The sequence below is a fragment of the Elgaria multicarinata genome, chromosome 17 (genome assembly GCF_023053635.1).
Source record: "Elgaria multicarinata webbii isolate HBS135686 ecotype San Diego chromosome 17, rElgMul1.1.pri, whole genome shotgun sequence".
In the NCBI taxonomy this organism is placed as follows: Eukaryota; Metazoa; Chordata; class Lepidosauria; order Squamata; family Anguidae; genus Elgaria; species Elgaria multicarinata.
Window position 1 is genome coordinate 12078174 of NC_086187.1, and position 23909 is coordinate 12102082.

At 50.4% G+C, this 23909-nt stretch overlaps 1 protein-coding gene across 1 annotated transcript in view; it reads left to right on the top strand.

Moving 5' to 3' along the window:
- LOC134410045 (cytoplasmic phosphatidylinositol transfer protein 1-like) overlaps nt 1–22950 on the top strand; it is a 59285-nt gene extending 36335 nt beyond the window's left edge. Inside the window, exons 4-10 of the mRNA XM_063143101.1 lie at nt 4682–4770; nt 7075–7082; nt 7925–7996; nt 9013–9108; nt 11105–11260; nt 12327–12390; nt 22322–22950. Of these exons, the coding sequence (XP_062999171.1) occupies nt 4682–4770; nt 7075–7082; nt 7925–7996; nt 9013–9108; nt 11105–11260; nt 12327–12390; nt 22322–22587 (751 nt within the window). The 3' untranslated portion in view covers nt 22588–22950. The remainder of the gene's footprint in view (nt 1–4681; nt 4771–7074; nt 7083–7924; nt 7997–9012; nt 9109–11104; nt 11261–12326; nt 12391–22321) is intronic.
- The last annotated feature ends 959 nt before the right edge of the window (nt 22951–23909 follow it).

Consider the following 23909-nt stretch of genomic DNA (forward strand, 5'->3'; position numbering starts at 1 on the left):
GTTAGACTTCCTGCTCAACTGGTTTTCGGCTCTGCCGGCTCTTCTTCGTCCCACTGAATGCCAAGATGTAACTATTATTACCTCCTGGTGAAACTTTCATCTGGTCCGTCCAGTTCTCGTGGTTGGATTCTCTGCAAAACACACGGAGAGAAAAGACAAAAAACAGCCATGTCTGATAGGCTGAAAGCTTAATCTTTTGGCTTGAGCCAGTTCGTCATTTCTTCCCTGACAAAGCAGTCTTTGATCAAGAAGAGTAACAAAATTAATACTACAGAGTATGCAGGGGATCATTGACTATATGGCTGGACTAGAAGGCTGAGCCACCTTAAGTAGTGTCCTAGCCCCACCCCCAAGAAGGAGCTGTCCAATCCAGTGATAGGAGCAAGGGATTCTGGGAAGTCGTAGAATCATGCCTGGCTATTGACAGCACTTCTGCGTCACCCCATAACCACGGATCTCTGGGCGGCATACGTCAGGGTGGTCAGAAAGAGTTTTGGACTTCAGCTCCCAGCATTCCTGACCATTGGCCATGCCGGCAGGGGCTTCTGGGAGTCGAAGTCCAAAACCTCTTCAGATCTACCTTCAATCCCACCCCAGCTTATATCATAAAACTTGAGAGTTGTGTGTCTGGGGGGAGGGGGGGCTTCTAGGCTGTCTAGTTCAACCCCCCTCCTCACTGCATCGAATCCACGATTAGAGCTTCCCCAAAAGATGGCTGCTTGCTCGAAGAGTCCACGGCCTTAGGATGGAGCTCTTCTTCTGTGTCTCCTAATGTTCAGCCAAAATCTACCCTCCTGTAATACAAGCCCATTTTTTCTAGTCCTGCCTGCTGGAGCAGCAGAGGACAATTTTTCCCTCTTTGCTGTGTGACAGCCATTCCGAGATTTGACGAGTGCTATCATTACCAGTGAAGGCTGATAGCTCCGATGTCAGTGGGGCAGAGAATCCACTCCAGGTTTCAGTCAGAACTCCAAAAGAGCTCCGTGTCTTGGATAGCACCCTTCGGGTTCTGACTAAAACCCAGAGTGGACTCACCGCCCCACTGACACGGAGCCACAAGCCACCACTGATCGCTACCATCACCAGCCCCTATCCGTCGTCTCTTCTCCGGACTAAACACCCGCCTTTGACGTTTTTCTCATAGCATTTGTTTTCCACGCCCTCTTCGTCGCCCTGCTCCGAACCCATTCCGATTTGTCCATCTCCTTCCCCAAATGTGGCACCCAGAACTGGACGCAGGGCCTCCAGGCAAGGTCAGGTTTCCTAGTGGCCCACGTTAGTTGCCGACGCCACTTCTACATTCAGGGCTTTCCTCTTTCTGCGTAATCTTTCATTCTCAGTTTCTGCATTCCCTGGACTGCCCGTTGTCCTCCTTCGACCCTTGCCAGAGGATGGCCAAACCATTACAGATGAGACCAAATCTCCCTGGATTTGCAGTAAGGGTGTGATCATTATCTTTTGTCGGCTGTTCTGCGGGTCCCGCCGTCATTCTCCTCCTCGAGGAAGGGAGCGTGTCGTCTCCTGCAGCACAAAACATTCCCTGCAGGGCAGGGAAAGAGAACTGCTCCCATTCTTATCTCCCGTCGAAATCTTCTGCCCCTCACCTCTCCTCCTCCTTTCTCTCCGCATTTCTCACCGCAAGCACCAGATCAATACCATTTTACATCCCAGGAAAGTTCACTTCAGTTAATTGACTCGATGCAGCCGACACAATCGGCTGAGCTGAAGCCTGCCTGGTTTGTGATTAATGATATTTCTTGCCATCGCAGGTATCTGCCCGTCCCTGAGGACAGGATGTGGGGAACGATCCTTTCCAGACTCTGTCCTGGTTCACAAAGGAGCCCGAAATAAAGCTTCCACGTGATAAGAAGGCTCTAAGTGACTGCAGCAGCTATCGGTTCTGAGCTGCCATCTCTCAGTGCATGAATGGCCCAGTTAGCTGAGTGCCTGCTCCCTTGCTTAACCTCGGACAAAGCCCGGCTTCTTCTAGAAGCAGCAGAGAGGAACGAGGAAGTTACTCTGGTTGGCTGTGACTTCCTTGTTCGCCTCTCTGCTGCTGCTGCCAGACAAAACCAGGCCCTGTTGGGAGGTGAACAAAATGGCTGTGCTGAAAGTAGGTTGGAAGGTGTAGAGAAAAAGCACTTTGCAGGGGTCCGTAGCAGCTGTCGGAACCGATAGCTGCTACAGTCACCTTGAGGCCTCTTGCCACGGGGACGCTCCGTTCAGGTACCCTGTGTGACACCAGCATCTTTCCAACGCTCAAGGTGGCAAAATGTATTTTTTTTAACCCTTTTGCGGATAGCGAAACCCGTTATTCCTGCCCTCCATCTCCTTCCACCTGGTTCAGAAGATGCAGTGCCAATGCGCTTTGACAACGCTAAATCCACTTAAATCTGAATACTCCCAAGCTGAATAGGATCGTGAATCAGGCTGCCTCACAGCCTTTCCCTTTCTTTTCTTCCCTTTGCTTTCCTTCCCCCTTTACTGCCACTGTGCTTGACCTGAAGCCACAGGCTTCTCCCTTCGGCTGCTTGAGACATTTTGCTTTCCACTTTCAATGGGTTGCCGATGGCCAGCTTTGGGGCAACTCCCCTTGTCTCGGCAACAGCTCTGGCCGTGTGACTTTCTCACTGACGGCTCAGCAATCGGGAGCCATCGATGTGCGAGAGAGGTGGTATTTTTAGACTGTATTCTCACGATTCTCCTCTCGGGGGATGCTATTTATAGAGCACAGAATTGATTCCGAGTGCTGGGGGAAGGACACGGCGAGGGGAGAGGGGAGGCTCTTGCCTCTCCCACCCCCACAGTTCAGGTGAGGAGTTGCTGTCAGGTTGCATGAAAGCTGCTGGGATTCCTGCTGGCAGGCTAACGCGATCTGAGAGCAACCATGTCATCCGCTGAACTCTTGACAGCGCAGGGAGGTTCCAGGCGAGGACTGATGGAAGGTAAAACCCCTTCCCCCAAGGCCCACATACGGACACACAGGCTTCTATTTTTTATTTTTATTTTTTAAAAAATCACCTATCCAGTGCTGGCCTGCTCGCTCGTCTGCGTGAAATTCATGCTTGCCCGTGGCGACCAGGTGATCCTGGAAGTCATACTGTTTGGCCTGGAAGCCTCGATCCAGTAATTCCCGAACTACGTTCCATGGGAGGTTGGCTAGCATGCCATGAGAAATAGTTAATGAAATGAATATGAACTCCTATGAGCCCAGCATATCCACCAATGGGAGTTGGAGGAGGCCTCTTGCTGTATCTCTGTATGAATCTGGTCTTAATCTCTTCCCTGTCAGCCTCTAGCAGGGAAGAGATGGTGGTGGCAGTTACAGTTCTGCATCAGGCGTGAATGTATGATAGTTTCTGGGCCGGCCCTACCATTATGCCAAAGGGAAGCTGTTGCCTCGGACAGCAAATATTGGGAGGCAGCAGCAAGGTGTTGGAAGAGAGAATTGTGTGCTATGTTTTGGCCTTCAGCTCAGCCAATGCAGCCATTGCTGAGGGCTTAGTTATGTATTTATAGTATTTTTATGCTGCTCCTCAGCCAGAAGGGCGCTCGGAGCAGCCTCAATATAAACAGTCATCTAATCAATTAAACAAGACTTGCCGTCTAAACAGACACGGCACACGAGGAAAAAGGAATGAGGAGGGGAGAGAAAATTAATTCTTTTAGCAGGGCTCTCATCTGCCTCTGCTCAGCCTGCTGGAATGGCTTCTGGTGGTGACAGCTTGATGGGCATTGTCGGCTAAAACAACTGGAGTTGCCCACCCCTTCTATATGTTCACAGCAGACCCGTTAGCCAACCGTAGCTCATAAGGTACCAAAACAGCACGATCTGGAAGGAGATATCAGCAGGCTTGGGGGGACTCCAAGGTTTGGAGAAGCACAACGAAATCTTTAACGGGGGAACCCTATGGAGGAGAAAAACCTCTGAATGACCTCATTGAGGACAGATCAGGGGATATTTATAAAGTGGTGCAGAGAATAACTCAAGACATGTGCGCGCGCGCGCACACACACATTACGCCTTACAATCTCATAGAATCATAGAATGGTAGAGTTGGAAGGGGCCTACAAGGCCATTGAGTCCAACCCCCTGCTCAATGCAGGAATCCACCTTAAAGCATCCCTGACAGATGGTTGTCCAGCTGCCTCTTGAATGACTCTAGTGTGGGAGAGCCCACAACCTCCCTAGGTAACGGGTTCCATTGTCGTACTGCTCTAACAGTCAGGAAGCTTTTCCTGATGCCCAGCCGGAATCTGGCTTCCTGTAACTTGAGCCCGTTATTCCGTGTCCTGCACTCTGGGATGATCGAGGAGAGATCCTGGCCCTCCTCTGTGATGCCCTTTCAAGTATTTGAAGAGTCCTATCATGCCTCCCCTCAATCTTCTCTTCTCCAGGCTAAACATGCCCAGTTCTTTCAGTCTCTCCTCCTAGGGCTTTTTTCCCAGACCCCTGTTCATCCTCGTTGCCCTCCTCTGAGCAAGGATGATCAGGGCCCTGGCCTCTCAGGCCTCCGTTTGTTTACTGCGGAAACTACCAACAGGGTTATTTTGAGGCGATTCTGGATTAATTAGTAAATGTGTTTCATTTGCGTTTCTAAGGGTTTGCACACTTGGATTTAGATGTGCTGATTTTGAAGGTCCCCTTGTCTCTTCCTTGTGCTCTGTCGTCTTGCTACAGCAAACTGCCCAGCTGGGCTCGCGCAGTGACGCCGCGGATCTTCTACATCACGGAGAAGGCCTGGAACTATTACCCGTACACGATCACAGGTAAGGAGGGTTCTTCTAAATTGAGCCAAATCTCCTGTTTACAGCAATCACCAACCACATGCCTCTGAGGCCCCCACAAGCGTGTTGTAGGGTCTGGGTTCCAGATATTCCTGCAATCCCACAGTTGCTGGGGAACATGAGTAGGAAGGTGCATTTGCACTCACTTCCTACTTGGGGGTTTCTCACAGGGTGCAGGCTGGCCATGGTGTGAACAGAATGCTGCACTAGATGGACCCTTGGTCTGATCCAGCAGCGCTTTTCTTAGGTAGGGATGTCCGTTGTTTGACAATTTGACCTTTTGGTGGCCAGACAGATCCCTGCTGCCGGCCGGAGCTTTCCCTGGGATCCAGAAAATTTTGTGGGTTTTCTCTTCTCATTTATAGAAAGTTGCACAAACAGCAGGCGTGGTTTGTGTGATTTGCGCAAATTACCGGGCCGATTTGCGCAAATCACGACTGCAAATTAAGCGACCGCAGCTGAAATTTGCACAAATTGCACCCGCAATTTGCACAGCTTTCAATTGATGAGAAGAAAGAAATGGAGAATGGGGCCAGCTCACCAAAAAGCGAGTCCAATTCCAGGTGGAGGTCCAAAAGCTCAGCAAACTTCATCCCCAAGATGGATTCTTCTGACATCCTATTCTTACATCTTATGTTGTCTAAAACATCTGGAGGTCACCAGGTTGCCCACTTCTGTCCTACAGAGTGTGCCAGACCGTGTTGTTTCTTCTGTTCCTGCCCCTTTTTGCATTTGAGCCCATCTTCCAAACTATGTCAGCTGAACTGGGTCACTTCCTCCTACCTGGAAATCAGAGACCTGGGGAGGGCCAGTCACCAATGGCAGCCAACGTGGGATAGCTGCCCTGGGATGGAGCAGTCACCTCACCAGCTCTACTGACTGCCTTTATGGATCCTTGCCTGTCATAAAATTCAGAGGTTGCAACCAAAAATAAAAGCTGGGGTTAATATGAACCGCATCTGGCTGAGGGATTCTGGGAATTGTAGTCTAACACATGGCTCGGGTCCAGGTTATCTGAAAGACTGTATTCTCTCTTATGAGCCTGCCCGTGCTTTGAGATCTTCTGGAGAAGCCCTTCTTTCAGTTCCACCTTCTTCACAGGTACGCTTGGTGGGAACATGGGAGAGGGCCTTCTCGGTGGCTGCTCCGGTGCTCTGCAACTCTCTTCCCGGGGAAGCTAGGCTGGCTCCCTCCTTGATGGGCTTTCGGAAGCAGGCTAAAACTTTTTTGTTCAAGCAGGCCTTTGGAGAATAATTTGGTCCTCCATCTATGTTAACGTCTTATAATTTTGTCGTGTATTTTAAACGTTTATGTTTTTATTTTATATTTTATTTTAATTGTGTACATTTCTTTTCCTAGGTTTTAGAATGTATGTTTTAAATTTTGTAAGGCTGCCTTGAGGCTCAGTGTTGGGTAGGGTGACCCTATGAAAAGGAGGACAGGGCTCCTGTATCTTTAACAGTTGTATTGAAAAGGGAATTTCAGCCGGTGTCATTTGTAAGCATGCAGCACCTGGTGAAATTCTCCCTTCATCACAACAGTTAAAGCTGATGGTGCCCTGCCCTCTTTTAAATCTGGTCACTCTAGTATAGCTCCTGCAGCTTTCACTGTTGTGATGAAGAGGGAATTTCCCCAGGTTCTCCATATACACAAATGATACCTGCTGAAATTCCCTTTTCTATGCAACTGTTAAAGATACAGGAGCCCTGTCCTCCTTTTCATATGGTCACCCTACCCAATACTGAGCCTCAAGGCAGCCTTACAAAATTTAAAACATACATTCTAAAACCTAGGAAAAGAAATGTACAAAAATAAAATAAAATATAAAAACATAAATGTTTAAAATACACGACAAAATTATAAGACGTTAACGTAGATGGAGGACCAAATTATTCTCCACCCTAGTATTGGGCAAAAGGCGGGATACAAATAAATATAATAATAATAGCAGCAGCAGCAGCAGCAATACACCTGGAGGGCACTGGGTTAGAAAAGGCTGTTCTTAATCCTTTGGGATTCCAAAATGCTGATGAAGTCAACATGGGTTTGGACACCGAGCGGTTTGGGCGAAGGCTTGCCTGGCTCCCATTTGCAGCTGTCCTGGGAAAAACGGGGTTAACTGTCAGGAACAATGGCCAGAGGGCAGCTGGGAGGATTAAACTGATGGAGAGCAATTTATCTATGGCTACAGCAGCAACAGTTCCTTCCCCGTCTCACCACTGCTTCTCTCTGTGTCTCTCTTTTGCTGTCCTGCGGATTCCTGGAATTGCCTGTCCGTCGGCTCAGAGTACACGGTAAGGACCGAGATGTGCTGGTGATTTCAGCGCTTCCCTCTTTCTCCCCCAGAACGGAACGCAGCGAGAACATCCAGGGTAGGGAGACCATATGGAAAGGAGGACAGGGCTCCTGTGTCTTTAAAAAGTTGCATAGAAAAGGGAATTTCAGCGGGTGTCATTTGTGTGCATGCAGCACCTGGTGAAACTCCCTCTTCATCACAACAGTTAAAGCTGTAGGAACCCTGCACTCTTTCGTATCTGGTCACTCTGGTATAGCTCCTGCAGCTTTATCTGTTGTGATGAAGAGGGAATTTCACCAGGTGCTGCATGCATAACAATGACACCTGCTGAAATTCCATTTTCTATACAACTCTTAAAGGTACAGGAGCCCTGTCCTCCTTTCCATAGGGTCACCCTAACGCAGGGTGGCCCCGAGTTGGTGACTCCTTGGGAATGCAAAAGGGAGGTAGGAGGAAGACCTTTGGGAGGGATGGTGCAGTTGGGATACACACACACACACACACAGAGAGAGAGAGAGAGAGAGAGAGAGAGAGAGAGAGCAGTGCTGGCTCTTGGTTTTTGAGGAGCAACGGTCTCGAACGGCCCCATCCCTCAGCCGAGTCTACCTTCTCACTGCATAAATCTGTCAGTCTCAGTGAGTTTGACAGATCTGTCCACCTGTGAGGTGGGTTGGGCTGAGAGTCTCTGACTGGCCCAAAGTCGCCCAGTGGGTTTCCGTGGCTGAGTGGGGACTAGAACCCGGATCTGCCGACTCCCAGTCCGACACTTTAGCCACTACGCCACAGTATCCCTCCCTTTACCTTCTCAGATTTTCCATCTCTTTCTCTCTTCCTTTGCAGTGCTCCTTTCTGCCAAAGTTTTCTATCTACATAGAGACCAAATACGAAGATAACTGCGGAGACAGCACAAACGTGAGTGCTCCCAACACACACATTGGAAACAGGGTCCCATCTAAGCCAGCACCGTTCACTGTCCCTGTCTGACGGCTTCCGGTGTGTGGGGAGGGACTCATAGGCCAAGCCAGGCGGTAGGGGGGGATGGATGCCCTTCTGTACCTTCACTTGCCAGTAGGGCTGTCAGAGAAATCCTCAACGGAACCCAATGAATTTGGACTTTTATTATCTGACCCGCAGATTCTGTAGCGGGCCGGCCCTCTCCACTCAGAAAAAGTCCACGAACTTGCAGACCATTTTCCTAACCTGTGGGAATTTCACACAAATTTCATCATAGAAAAATATGGGGCCCCTCCAAAAAATAACCCAGCCCAAAATGCACATTCCCCCCATTAGGCTCAAGCGTGAAAATGCGTATTTTGTTTTATTTTGTTCTGTATTTATTTATTTATTTATTTATTACATTTTTATACCACCCAATAGCCGAAGCTCTCTGGGCGGTTCACAAAACTGAAAACTTGATGGCGCTATATAAATAAATATTAATAATAATAATGCGTGTTGGGAGAGGGATTTGCTCATGTATGAATTTGCAGAAATTTGCAATTGTGCAAATTCGCAATCGCGCAAATTCAGAAACGAAAGAAATCTGATTCTCTCGATTTCTTTCCACTCCGAATTCGGAACCAAGCGGGAGCTGGGCCAGTATTGACAGATGTGGGCAGCGCCACCTCTGCTGCTCAGAAGACCCGGCTGTGCCAGTGGCAGGCCGAGGGAGGGAATGATGGGGCCACGAGCGGCTATGATAGACACACACCCACACCCCGTATATTGTCTGCCAGGCCGGCTGACATAACGTAGAGATTCTCCCTCTCACTTACCTAAGGAGGTTCCTCCTTTGTAGCTACTTTCATGGGCTTTTCCCCTTCCTTGACTTTGCTGCCTCTGGATGGCCACCGTCCACATCACCTCCTATGCAAGCTTCCAGCCTTACAGCTCCCTCTCTCCTCCCCCCTCCTCTCCTACCTTCTCAGATCTTCCATGGGGAAAAAATCTTGGGAGATCACGAAGTCACATTCCTGGACATCGCCTTCGACGAAATCCCCGAGCGCTACTACCGGAGCCTAGAGGTAACAGCCTGTTGAAGAACAGCTGAGGCACCTCATTGCCCCATCTGTGTGTGTGTGTGTGTGGCCTTCCCCATGATGGGGTGTTAGTCCGGCTGGGAGAACGTGAGAACAGAGATGAGCCCCCAGGCTGGAGCAGACCAAAGGTCCATCTGAGTTCAGCATCTGCTTTCCCACAGCGGCCAACCACAACCAGGACTTGGAGGCAATAGTCCTCTTCCTAGGTTGGTCCTCTGTCAACTGGTGCTCGAAGGTACACTGCCTCTAAACCTGGAGGTTCTATTGAGCTGTCACGACTATCAAGAACATATGAAGGATCCCAGTGGAGGTTCAGATAACAGGCCTATCGATTTTAGCATCCTTTTCCCCCACAGTGACCAATCAGATGCCTCTGGGAAGCCCATAAACAGGTGATGGGTTCAGTAGCACCTCCCTCTCATGTTCTCCAGCAAATGGCCTACCTCTGATCCTAGAGGAAGTATACAGCCACCATTTTAGACCCGTCTGAGCCAGCGGACGTCATAACATCTTGTGGTAGGGAATTTCACAGCTTGGCTTCACGCCGTGCAAAGGAGTCCTTCCTTTTCTCGGTCCTAAATCTCCCGCCATTCAGTTTCACGGGAAGACCCCAGGTTCTAGTATTACGGAGAAGAAAAACGCCTCTATCCGTTTTCTCCGCCCAACGTGCAATTTTGGTAAAGCCCTCTCTCGTTTTAGTTGGACAGGGTTTATTGTTTTCATAAAACCTAAAAGAAGAAATGACAAAAAAAGAGTGATTACTCTTGCCAGAAGAAGGAGAGGCTGTAATTTAGAGGCTAGAACTTTAATGATGATGACTGTGACGATAAAAAATGGTATGTTTGGGGTTGAGGTGGGGGACTAGTTTACCAAAAAAGGGGATGAGGAAGGGAGAGAAATGGTAATAATATAAGCTTTTATCATGGGTGCCCTTTTCTCTCTACAAAAGGTGATTTTATCAGCGCTCGGAAAGAGGAAAGTTCTTCCCTCCGAGCAGCTGCTAATCAAAGATTAGAGCCAGAGGAGACTAGTAGCTCCGATGTCAGTGGGGTGGAGAATCCGCTCCGGGTTTTAGTAAGATCTCTAAAGGAGCTAAGGTCTTGGATAGGTCCTTTAGAGTTCTGACTGAAACCTGGAGCGGATTCTCCACCCCACTGACATCGGAGCCACTGACCTAAACGGGTTAAAGCTTTTTCCTGCTGGGAGAGGGGATAAGGTCTTGGGGAGAAGCCCGCAGGCCGGAGAGAGCTTCGGCTATTGGGTGGTATAGAAATGCAATAACAAATAAATAAATAGGGCAACCCCACGGGCTATATTCAGCCCGGAGACCGGGGTTTCTCCATCCGACGTGCTCTAAAACAAACTTTTACGGTATAAATGAACTGTGGCAGGGTCTACACTCCTGCTTTATAGTGGTATTGAAGTGCACTGGCAACTGTTGGGGCCCAGGACATACCTGCACCAAGCAGGATGTGAAAGCGGTAGATGGTCTGTGTCAGTGGGCCCCAACAGTTGTCAGTGCACTTCAAGACCGTTATGAAGCAGGACTGTAGATCCTGCGTCCATATGCCTCTTTCATGCCACTTTCATAGTGCCATATCCTGCTTGGAGTAGACCTGGCCTCTATTTTCAGTTTTAATTCAAACCAAAAAGAAAAAGTATTGTTACAGGTATCAGTAGTTTGGCAAACGCTGGCCATCGTTCCGGCACAAAACCTTGTGGAATTGATGGATTCAACGTCACAAAACTAATGATCGCCCACAAAAACTACGGCCAAACATTAAAGTTAATGTTTCCCATTATTGCTGGTGCTTAACCACTGGGCCAGGTTTCGATTGGCAAATAAGGAAGACCACATACTTTGCCGAGAGGGAAAAGGGGAAGCGTGTGGCACGTCCGGCAAAGATGGGTTGGATTATTTCTGCCGAAGCGAACGTGTGGTTTGTGAATGTCCCTGTTTTCATCTTCTCTCTGGCGGTAGGATCTCCGGTACTTCAGCTCAGCGAAGACTGGCCGTGGTCCGCTGCGGGAGGGCTGGCGGGAGCACACCAGGCCCATCATGTGCTCTTACAAGCTGGTGACGGTCAAGTTTGAGGTGTGGGGGCTGCAGACGCGGGTGGAGCAATTTGTCCACAAGGTGAGACGCAGGGAAACCCTGCCTCCAGAGATACTTAGAAGCCGGAGCGTTTGAGCAGTGACGGGAAGTGGCCATGGTTTTGAGTGCAGGAGGGTAAACATTCCTAAAAACAAGAAGTGCTCGAATGTCTTTGGCTGGCTCATCTCACTGCATGGGAAAGCATGAAAGCAATGCTCGCTGCGTATGCGCCCTTCCCGGTGTTGCCATCCGGGGGCAGAGGGTGTCTGGCCCACAGGGCACAACGGACTCCTGAGGGCAGCTTAGTGAGGTGGCAGCTAGGGCCAGGCTGGAGTTGCAGGGCCACGGATAGTGCTGGAAAGTCTGGTGTGACTTACAGCAGAGTTGCTTTAGACAGAGAAAGCGTGGCAACGCAGCATTTAGTATCGGGAGGCAATAAACGCAGGCTAGAGCCAGTTCAGAAGAAGTTCAGATCAACTTAATTTATCAGTGTTTTTATACACATTGTCAATGGAGGGGTAAATGAATAAAACATCCCCACCACCACTCCACACACACCCACACACACCCCTGCAGCTTTGCGTGGTGCAGTCTGTGTTACCACCTGTCCCGTCGGCTGTGCATCGGATCAGGCCCGGTTAGAAGGCTGGAGACGATGAGGGATCAGTCTCTGCACGACGCTGTCTCCTGCCAGCCGCCAATCACAACCGCTCTGCTAGTGGTGGCCCCCCAACTATGGAATGAGCTCCCCAGTCAGGCCCGCCTGCCACCAACACTGTCATCTTTTCAGCACCAGGTTAAGCCTGGCCTCTACTCCCAGGCGTTCAATTCCATACGATGGGGCACTTGTGCCAGCCACCTAAACAGGTCTAGTATTTTATAGAAACTGTTTTAGTTGTCTAAATTGTTTTGAATATTGTATATTTATATTTCCATGCTGTATTTCATCTTATGAATTGTAGTAAACTGCCCAGAGAGCTTCAGCTATTGGGCAGAATAGAGAAGATGATGATGATGATGATGATGATGATGATGATGATGATGATGATGATGTAGTAGCAGCGTTTGGGGATTGCAGCGGTGCCTTTCACAAAATTTTGGGTTGCAGGTCATCCGTGACATTCTGCTGATTGGACACCGGCAAGCCTTTGCCTGGGTGGACGAGTGGTGTGGTGAGTTCACCCCCTTGGCATGGTCTGGGTAGAAGGTGGGTAGGAAAAGGCGGATAAAGCCCATCAGGCACCCGGGTGGAGCGTGGGACCATCTGTCCCTTGTCCTCAACTGCTGCTCCTTCCTTGCCTTGGGCTCCTGTCTCTTTCCAAACCCTTGCCGGACTTGGATTCCAGCGCTGCGAAATGTTTGTGCTACAGATTGGCAACCCAGCGCCCTCCAGACGTTTGGGACTACAACTCCCATAATCCTTCACCCATTGGCCATGCTGGCTAAGGCTGATGGGAGTTGTAGGCCAAAACATCTACCCCTGGTTTATAGCATAATCACAACATTGCACCTTCGTATTTTTTGCTTTCGTCCATTTGGGTAATCTACCACACACACACAGACACACACACCCCTACCGTCTCTCCCTCTACTAATAATCAGCAGTGGATCCAGGCCTTTATTTTTACCTTTAAATATGCATTGGCTGAATGGGAAAAGCCACCTGCCCTTTGACGCATTTTTAAATCCCCTGATTGTGAGTGTGTGATGAGGGGGTTCAAAGGTAATTGAGCTCTTGAGTAAGGGTCTTTAGATGCTACCCTGTAACTGCATACTAAACTCCTTTGCTTAGCCTTTCCTGGAGGTGTGATCACGATCTCGCAGGAAGCTTATTCGGTTTCATTTTGCATCCTGAAACCTTTGCAATCCTCCTTTGGATTTGTAACGATCTCCACGGTGGCTTGCGAAGCATGCTAAGAACACGGAACGAATTACCGTTTCAATTGAAAACAAAACTGAATTTAATAGAAGGCCGTGGCTGGGATTCGGCACAGCAGCAGTCAGTTTTCACGCGATGCATGGGTCCTTTTCCCGGGAACGGCTTTTGTAGCAAGCCAAGTCCAGTGCCAGGTTCCCGCAAGGACGCGCTCAAAGGTTTCGTGTCCGAAACTCAGGCTTGCAGCGGCCCCGTGTCGTGGGAGAGACACGCACAACGTTGCATTCAAGAGCGTTCCACTTCTTGCTCTCGAAGCCAGCTCTGGCCAGGCCTCGCCACAAAACGTCTCGCCCCTCAGCTTCCTGGGGCCTGTGGTATCCCAACTATTACCAACTAGCTCCTGAGGAAGTCGGGGTCTTTTAAGAGTGCATTTAAGCTCCCAAGAGCAACCTTCCCTAAACTTGGCAGATGTGTTGGGCCGCAACACATCTGGAGGGGTGCTACGGTTAAGGAAGGCCACCAGGGGTAAACAGAATGGCAGGGAAATTGTCTTCCTCCCACCCTTTTTGGGGTGGGTGGGGGAGAAAGGTTTCCTATCTAATTTTTCTACCCTCGCTAATCTTCCCATTCAAACCTCATCCCTCTTGCCTTTTCTCCCTCCTCCTTTTCCGGACTTTCCTGTTCTGCTGAATTTGACTCCGGATCACACCTCTTTGCTGCTCCGTATCGCTGCTTGACCCCACAACATCCTGGAGTTCAAAGCCCTCGTTCACCCACATGCAAAGGGCCCGCTCCAACCTTAAGGTGATGGTGGGGGGGTGACCCTCAGCATAGTGCCCTCCGTGGGCTCCCTCCTGTGCCCATGCCCGTCCCGTCCCACCCCGCTCCAGAGGGTTTACCCAGTAGCAACAGCAGTGCCCCAATCAGTGCTTAGGGGGCGCCATTTTAAATTCCCCAGAATGCTCTGACGTCACATGGCTGCAGGGCATTGTGGGACATTTTAAAGGGCAGCTTGTAGCTGCTCACCATCTGCCAAAGAGGGCCCAGGCAGGCATTCATGCTGGGGCGCCAACAACTGCCCGAGGATGCCAGGGGCTGGCACCAGCCCTGCACATACATCTACACAGACACGCAGAGCCAGGGAATTCAAAGCCGCTTTGCACTAGCTGAATTGGGTGGATATTTCAACCCCATCAATGGAGCCTGATCTCCTGGGTCCTTCCCGTCTGATCCAAGTGATAACCTGTCATCTTTTACAGGGGAGGGGGGCTTCCAGACAAAAAGTAAAACCTCCTGCCCGCCCCCGGCTCAATATTTCCAGACATGTTCCAACCCGTTGCTACTAAAGGGCTTTACTTCTTGGTGTGACTGGCTCCCCTGCTCAGATCCTCAGTTCAGTAGCTGCGGACGGGCATTGTAGCAGCGTTCTCTGGAGCAAACTGCAGCAGGGACCAATTTCCCTAAACACATGTTAAACTGAGTCAGTGCATTTACACAACGGATTCGGCCCCAGGTAGGGCCATGGCCAGTTGAGAGTTCACCAAACCGGGCCAGATGGACCCCTGGTCTGACTCAGTATGAGGCAGCTTTCTACGTTCCTATGCCCAGTATTGCCGGCACTAGCAGGCAGCATCTTTCCAGGGTTTCAGGCAGGATTTCCCCCAGCTCTACCTGGAGAAGCTGGGGATCATAGAATCATAGAATAGCAGAGTTGGAAGGGGCCTACAAGGCCATCGAGTCCAACCCCCTGCTCAATGCAGCAATCCACCCTCAAGCATCCCTGACAGATGGTTGTCCAGCTGCCTCTTGAAGGCCTCTAGTGTGGGAGAGCCCACAACCTCACCAGGCAACTGATTCCATTGTCGTACTGCTCTAACAGTCAGGAAGTTTTTCCTGATGTCCAGCTGGAATCTGGCTTCCTTTAACTTGGCGCATCGAACCTGGGACCTTCTTCATGCAAAGCAAGAGGCTCTGCCACTGAGCTACAGCCACTACCCAAGGGCTGGGGTCTGTGGGTTCATAACAGACCTTGAAGCAGGACTCTGTAAGGAGCTGGTAGCTTAGCGCCATGCTTCACCCGCCCCTTTGCAAGGTCCAAAACTGCTTGGCTTTGCTGCCCCCTGGTGGCAGCAGGGGAACAGAAATTAGCCTGCAGGGAAGCAAAGGGAAGAACTCAGACTCCGGGGAGCCTCAAAATCAGCAAATTGCTGAGGGTGTAGGGTGACCCTATGGAAAGGAGGACCGGGCTCCTGCATCTTTAACAGATGTGTACAAAAGGGCATTTCAGCAGGTGTCATTTACAGGCATGCAGCCCTATAAAAAACCCCTCTTCATCACAACAGTTTTGTAAGCCGCCCAGAGAGCTTCAGCTATTGGGCGGTATAGAAATGCAATAAATAAAATAAAATAAACAGTTAAAGCTGCAGGAGCTATGCTAGAGTGACCAGATACAAAAGAGGGCAGGGCTCCTGCAGCTTTCACTGTTGCGATGAAGAGGGGAGTTTCACCAGGTGCTGCATGCATACAAACGACACCTGCTGAAATCCCCTCTTCATCGCAACGATGCAGGAGCCCAGTCCTCCTTTCCATAGGGTCACCCTACCCAAAGCTCTCTGAAAAAGCGTTTTCCTGCCTTTAGCACCTCCGGCTGGTGAGGCAAGGCACAGAAAGAACTGGGGAGCTGACGCTGAAATCTCATGACCTGATAAGTGATGCAGGTTTGGCGCATCAGGTTGGATCCCTACTTAGAGTAGGCCCACTGAAATCGTGGACTTGTGTTGGTTCTAACGAACACTAGGTCCTTTGATTTCGGTGGATCTCCTCTAAATATGAGAAATCAACAACCAATTTTATTGCAGTGAGTAGACCATTCCAGCAAAAGTTACGTACAAAAAGACTGAGCATACATGTAGCTATTAGAAAGACAAGTAGTCATTGAAGGATCTAATAGAAATAGCCAAGTTCAAAAACTTGACCACTTGCTCGGTGGTTGACTTGTCTGAGTTCCGAAGTAACAGAGTCATTAGGCCCTTTGATTTTGGCGGATCTCTTTTAAATATGTTGAAATCTGGATCCCCAACCCACTGGACCGAATTTCTGAAAATTGCATACGTCGAAGAACGAACAGCAGTGCCGAGTGGAAACTCCGTCCCCGGCGCCGCTGCAGGTTCTGCGTTGTTCTTCATTTATTATTTTATTTATTTATTTCACTTATATACCGCTCCCATAGCCAGGGCTCTCTGGGCGGTTTACAGACATTCTAAAATTAAGATTAAAACGAGTATACAAAATTTAAAATTCTAAAACACAGAACATACACGCATAAAGCATTAAAAACCGTTAAAAAACTAAACATGTGGGTGATTAAGATGTGCCGCCATATGCCTGGGCAAAGAGGAAAGTCTTAACCTGGTGCCAGAAAGATAGCAGTGTTGGTGCCAGGCGAGCCTCGTCAGGGAGATCGTTCCATAGCCTGGGGCCACCACCGAAAAGGCCCTATCCCTCGTTGCCACACTCCGAGCCTCTCTCAGAGTAGGCACCCAGAGGAGGACCTTAGATGTTGAACGGTGACCGGGTATATTCACGTCGGGAGAGGCGTTCCGTCAGGTATTGTGGTCCCAAGCCATGTAAGGCTTTATAGGTCAAAACCAGCACCTTGAATTGGCCTCGGAAACATACAGGCAGCCAGTGCAAGCGGACCAGAGCAGGTGTTATATGGTCAAACCTTCTGGTTCCCGAAATCAATCTGGCTGCTGCATTTTGCATGAGCTGCAGCTTCCGAACCGTCTTCAAAGGCAGCCCTACGTAGAGCGCATTGCAGTAATCTAACTTGGAGGTTACCAGAGCATGGACAACTGAAGCCAGGTTATCCCTGTCTAGATAGGGGCATAGCTGGGCCACCAACCGGAGTTTGTAGAAGGCACTCCGTGCCACTGAGGTCACCTGAGCCTCAAGTGATAATGATGGGTCTAAAAGAACCCCCAAGCTACAAACCTGCTCCTTCAGGGTGAGTGCAATCCCATCCAGAACCGGTAGAACACCCCCCATCCTGCCAGTGGAATCACCTACTAACAGCAACTCAGTCTTGTCCGGATTGAGTCTCAGTTTATTAACCCTCATCCAGTCCATTGTCGCAGCCAGGCACCGGTTCAACACATCCACAGCCTCTCCTGCTGAAGATGTACACATGTACATCTCACATGTACACTAGCTTCTGAGCTTTCCCCAAGCGCCGCACATCTCCAAGCCTGGCTTTGCAACCCATAAGGGGCTAGAAACGTGGGACGTTTTTTGTTGGGGTGTTTAAAACGCAAGCGGAGGTATTTTTTTTCCCTCCAGGCTGCTGGATCGTGCATCCAGTAAATCGCTGATTCTGAATCGGAGACGGTGCAAAAAGCAAACTGCTCTCAGAGAACCCGTTTCATTCCCTCCGCGTGTAAGGCGACCCAAAGTGGCTATTTATTAGCAAAGGCAGAGTTGCCAGCATGTAGCGAGGCTGGCACCGAGGAACCCATCGCTGTGAAACTCGGAGAACGTCTCTCTAGAGCCAGGGATGCGTCGGTCTTTTCTTTCCCCCGATCTCCTGCATAACGGTACTAACAACTCAGCCCTGCGCTGCTGCTCTCAGCTCTCTCCGACTTCTGTACCTCCGTGATGGGGCATCTGTAACCCCCTGCCTTCCTCTCCTCCCTGCTCTTGCAGCAGGAGACCCTGCGTGTTGAAGTTTTGGACTACAACCTCCATCACTCCTGAATATTGACCATGCTGGCTAGGGGTGATGGGAGTTGTAGTTCAAAACACCTCAAGGGGCGGCGTGTTGGGGAAGGCTGCTACAGACAGATACTGCAGTAGCACGGGAGTATCAGCAGAGACGTGTGATGGATCCAGAAGGTCCACATCTACAGCAGCCCTTCAGGCTCATGGAAGTGAATTACGCACTCCGTTTGGGATTGGATGGCCCAATTTGACTACTATTATATTAATTCGGTTAATGATTACTTTTATGAAGCTGTGCCAGGAAAACTTTCCACCCCGCTTCACTGGCTGCTGCCAACTGGGGGCACAGAAGAACGTCCAGCTACAGAAACGGCATCTTATTTATCCAGGTAGACCTATTCCTCATTGAGGTCTAGCCCCTTGCGCGTTGGACAGGGTTGCATCCCTCAACAGCTTCGGGCTGGCCTGGATTCTACATAGCCGCCACCCCACTCCTTGGCTATCTGTGGTCGTCTAGCGCCTCCGGTTTCCTGCCTCTCCTTCCTCCTTTTTTTTTTTTACTTTAGCCGAGCGTTGAAAGTCTCTCTGCGTGTTACAGACATGTCCCTGGAGGAAGTCCGTGCCTTCGAGACTCAGATGCACGTGGCCACAAACAAAAACTTCTGCAGCCAGGATCCCTAACACCCTACCTGGCCCAGGACTCCCCGTTTTGTATGTATGTTTCGTCTTTGGTTTTGCTTTCCTTTGCTCCCCTGAATCTGAGAACTGCGGCTTCTTCCCGCTGCCTGCACCCCATCCCACCCCCGCTCTGGCCCTTTTTCGGCCATGGCTCCCCTTTCCTTTGGATTCAGCCGGTCCTTTTCCGTACAGGTGCCCAAAAAACGGGGGTGCTGAGATCCGCTGAGGGCAGCAGCAGAAAGGGACGCAGGCGTCGCCTCTACGCAACAAACGTTTAGCCGGCTTTATGGCTTTCTCCAAGGGATCCTGGGAAGGTTTCCCCGAGGGAAACCTGGGACTCGTCATTCCGTGTTGGTCTCTCCATAGAAATCCAAAGTCCTGCAATGAGCCTCTTGGAGAAGCTCTGTGCGTTAAGCAGAATTAATTTTGGAGGGGGATGTCTTGGACCGCTGGTGGGGAGGTAGCTTAAATCCTTGGGTGCGCTCTTGAATAAAAAGATGGTTGCATATTGCAAGCCAGAGGTGGACAGAAGGTCGATCGCCAGATGTTTTGGACTTCTAGAAGCCCTTTCCAACCTGGCCAATGGTCAAGAATGCTGGGAATTGGAGTCCAAAACATTTGGAGAGCTACTGTCTTCCCACTGCTGGTTTAAGCTGGCACACTGAGAGGCCAACGCCAAACCGTTCTCATGGATGTGCTGGGTGATTACGAACATAAAATAGAGCAAGGTGCCAGTCCTCATGGATCTGAACACAGGGCTGAATTAAATAGGATCATAGGAAGCTGCCTCCTCTGAAGTCAGAGCATTGGTCTATCTAGCCCTGTATTGCTTACACTGACTGGTAGCTGCCTTATATCGAGTCAAACCAATTGGTCCATTGAGCTCAGGAAAGCTGGGACTTTGCTCTTGCAAAGCATGTGCTCTACTACTGAGCTATTGTCCTTCACCTAAAAATAAAGCGAGATGCCAGACCTCATGGATCTGACCACGGGGCTGAATTAAAAAGAATCGTAGGGAGCTGTCTCCTATGAAGTCAGAGCATTGTTCTATCTAGCCCTATATTGCTTACACTGACAGGCAGCAGTCCTATCTGGAGATGCCGGGAATTGAACCTACGACCTTCTGCATGCAAACTGCAACCCTGTACCTGCAGGGAGCTTAGCAACGGCAGCAGAAAGAGTGTCTCAATCTGCCTTTTGATGCGGCACAGTCCAGAATTCCGCCAGCTCATTCTGCGACATTTGTAGATCAGCTCATAGCGCCCTTAACAGAACTACACTTCCCAGGGTCCTTTGAGAAAAGCCATGACACTGCTCTTTTTTTTAAAAAAAAAAAAAGTCAGATGTAGATGCAGCCTCAGCATGTGCAGAGAGAGACGAGTTCAAGATGCGCGTTACTGTGGGAGTCTCTCTGTTAACCCCAGAAAACCTTCCAACAAGCAAAGGAAAGCTGTGTTGGTCTGTTAAGAAAAATTCCAGAATCCACAGCTAGGCATGAACTTTTACTGGGATGTTTGCCTGGCTGTGGATTCTGGAAGGCCTTGGCGTTTTGCTTGCCTGACTAAAGGGGGCGCTCCGAGACCAAGGCAAGCACCGCTAATGGCTCTTCCCCGACCTTAAAAAAGTGTTTGGAGTGAGACCAGGCCCTAGGCTGGGAGATGCATTCAGATGTGCTGAATTGCCGAAGCAGCCGGCCTTCTTATTTCCTTCCTATGCTTTCATGAGCCTCGTGTGACGCAGAGCGGTAAAGCAGCAGTTTCTGCAGCTGAAACTCTCCCCACGGCCTGAGTTCGATCCCAGCGGAAGCTGGTTTCAGGCAGCCGGCTCGGGTCGACTCAGCCTTCCATCCTCCCGAGGTCGGTAAAAAGAGTACCCAGTTAGCTGGGGGAAAGGTAATCACGGCCGGGGAAGGCAACGGCAAACCACCCCGCTATAAGTCCTGCCAAGAAAACGTCAGCGAAAGCTGGCGTCCCTCCAAGAGTCAGTAATGACTCAGTGCTTGCACAAGAGGTTCCTTTCCTTTCCTTCTATGCTTTCATGTTACGGAGCGCCCCTGCCCTGGACAATTGAAGGCGGGGGCGCTTGAAACCTAGAGAGGATGTGTGAAACCTAGAGAGGTCTGCTATACATATATGCACGCGTGTGTACACACACACACACACTCCAGCGTTGTGAGCCACTCCGTGGCCCTGCTGCCTCGGTGAGTCTTCCTTCTGACCGCCATTGTCACCATCTGCTCTTCCTCCTCCTCCTCTTCCTCATCATGGCTCCCACTTGCTTGACAAGCCAGGAGCCAGCGGGGGGGGGGGGCGTCTCCTGCTCCTCACCCCCACCATTGTTTCGGCCGCAGCAAGAGGCAGGTGGACAAGCAGCTTGCAACTCCAGTGGGCCCCTGCTGCATTGCGGGCCCTCGCCGGATGCCCGACCATGCCGGCCCTGACGCACCCACCCACCCACCCCCACCAGCTTTGCCCTGCCGTCTGGCTTCCTTCTTCCCCCTCGGCTACGATCCCCTTCCTAGATGCAAAGCCAGCCACGTAGGTGGGAGGGTTGCCAGGCAGCTCGTCCTCAACTCCTGTGAAGAGTGAAAGGGTGTCTTTCTGGGGGTCTGAAGAGCCGGTACATCTCCAGATGGCCCCCACTTCCTGCCAGGTTCCATCGAGAGGTGTGGGAAGGCGACGCCGGCTTTAAATCGAAAAGCCGCCAGCTCTCGCTTGTGGTTTGTCACGTGTATTATGAGTTGGTTCTCGCCTCTCCCGGGGGTGTTTTTATTTGCTTATTTCCTTTATCTGGTGTGTGTGTAGACGTGTAGGAACTCCAAAGCCCTCTTCGGAAGTTAATTGACTCACGTGTAGGGCAACGCGTGAGCAGGGAGCAGCGGGCCAACGCCGGCTAGATCCACCCCTGATTTTGCACGACGTGACTAGCCTCCCCTTTGGGTATACAGCCTGCACGGCCGCACGCACAAAGGCCTCCATACGACTCGTAACCCCAACTGTGCAGGGTTCCAGATTGCACAGGTGTCTGCTTCCCTGGAACTGGCCAAGGGGCCCCATGCCATGTCGGGGGCGGGGATAGTCGGCGTGTCCCTGCTTCCCCCATTAGTCTACATGGGAGTAATCCGTTAATATCTAAAGCATCCCAATAACACTGACAGCATAAAACGATCCAATACAATTAAAAATGCAATATCATTAAATACCACCTGCTATAATCTTCTGCTATTATTGTCACTAGGGGCTATATATTATTATTATTATTATTATTATTATTATTATTATTATTATTATTATTATTATTATATTTTAGCCTCTTCTCCCAGTCTGGTGCTTTATATGACCTTTTGTTCCCTAACACCTTGTTTTGTTGTGATTGTAACGGCCCTTGTGCCATGGACAAATAAAATGTATTCAGATCATTAAAATAACTATTTGCAGCATAAAAACCTCTATGACAGGTAAAATTCCCACGAACGGAATGAAAGCGGAACGCTAACATATATGACAGATAAACAGTCGTTCGGAACACTAAAAAGCACAGGACTTTTTTAAAAAAAATTCCTCGGAGAATAATTTAGAAAAGGCTTCACCTGGCACAACAAAGGCGGTGCCACACCCCTGCGTCCATTTCCCTGATGGGTCTGATCCACCACCCAGGTCTCCCTCTGGCCCTATGCATTGCTTGTCATTCAGTGTACCTCAGAGAGAGGGGAGCCCTCCAAGGGTGGCTTCGGCCTACCCCAGAGAGAGTGCTAAGCCCACCCGTGGCATCGTTCTGACATGACACTGCCCCTCCTCACAAAGCCCTCTGCCTCTTTTGCTTGCTTCCTCCAGGGATGACAATGGACGAGGTGCGTCTGTATGAGAAGGAAACGCAGGAGGCCACCAACGAGATCATCGGCCTGGTGACGCCCACCATCTCCATCAATGAAGTGTGCCTCCCACCGGGCACCCAGAGCGCCCCCTCCAGCGCCCCGTCCACCCCTCTCAGCGGCGAAGCGCCGGACTTCCTCAGCGTGCCCAAGGACAGGCCGCGGAAGAAATCCGCTCCGGAAATGCTCTCTTTGCCGGTACTGAGGGAGCGCGCCAATGCGGAGTGAGGGCCTCCTCCTCAGGCTCACGCCCAAGCCGTCGCTCCTTCCCTCGTAATGAGGACATGCGCCCGCACACGGAGCCGCTCATTTCCAAGGAAGGGGGACATCCCCGTGCTTTTATCGGATTGTGATTTTATGTCTTCAGCACCCTTTTTGACCCACGCGTTGTCCTGAATCGGGCAATGCGCTTTTACTGGACTGAGGAGAAGCCCGCAGCTGAAACACCACTTTCCTTCCCCCAGATTTTTACGAGCATCTTTGAAAAGTCAACCTTTCTCGCCCGTCCCTTATCCCTCCTGACATCTCTCCAAGACTTCTACATTTCTCCTTGAAGTCTCCTCTGGGAACATTTGTGGCTGTAGCTCTAGGGGTGCTCCCACACGGACTGCTAGTGAAGAGCTACCGGTCCAAAGACCATGTGCAGCTGATCCACGTTCCCTTTCTGAACTGGGTTTTTTTTTTTGTGATTAGGAGTGGGGGCGGGGGAAAGGCCTGAGAAGGGGTGGGAAAACAGAACAGTTACCAGTGGAAAATGACTGTGACTGGATACCGGGGGAGGCTCTTGGCTCCAATTTTGGTGGAGCTGTGAATCCATTCTGGGTTAAAATCAGAACTCTAAAAGAGCTATCCAAGATGCTGAACCGTTTTTTGGGAGAGGTTCAGCACCATGGCTAGCTCCTTTAGAGTTCTGGCCCGTTCTGACTAAAACCCAGAATGGATTCCCTGCCCCAACGAAACCAGAACCACCAGCTTCTACCCCAGAATCCCGTAAAGGAGGCAGGGCAATTGCACCATCAGAGCCTTGGTGAAAAGCACTTGCTCCGTGGAAGTATCTCCACCGCCCCACCTGCAGACTCTTCCTGAGCTGTGTCCCGTCCCCCGAAAATACTGCATTAAACTCACCGTTCCATCTTGGCCCCTTTTGGCTTGTAGTGTCAGGCCAAACCTGGATTCCCTTTGTCATCGGTTAGCCTACCTCTGTGGAGCGCTTATGCGGGTGGCTCCCACACCTTCGCCCGTGAGAGAGACGCTGGACCGCAGATGTCAGCCGGTTTAACCTTATCCCCTTCCTGTAAGGAAACTACAGGGGAATGGTAGGAATGTGAAGAGGATGGGCTTTAAGGTTCCCTGGATAGGGAGTTCCCAGCCCCTCACTAAACTACAGTTCCCAGGAGTCTTTGGGGGAAAGCCTAGGCAGTTATTAAAGCGGTCTCCACTATGGATACCATGGACACCTTTCTTGGCACCCACCAGGTCCCCCTGCTTCGCCTGATTTTTACTTGATTCCTTGAGGTTTTTTTTAGAAAAATAAAATTGACGGAGTCTGG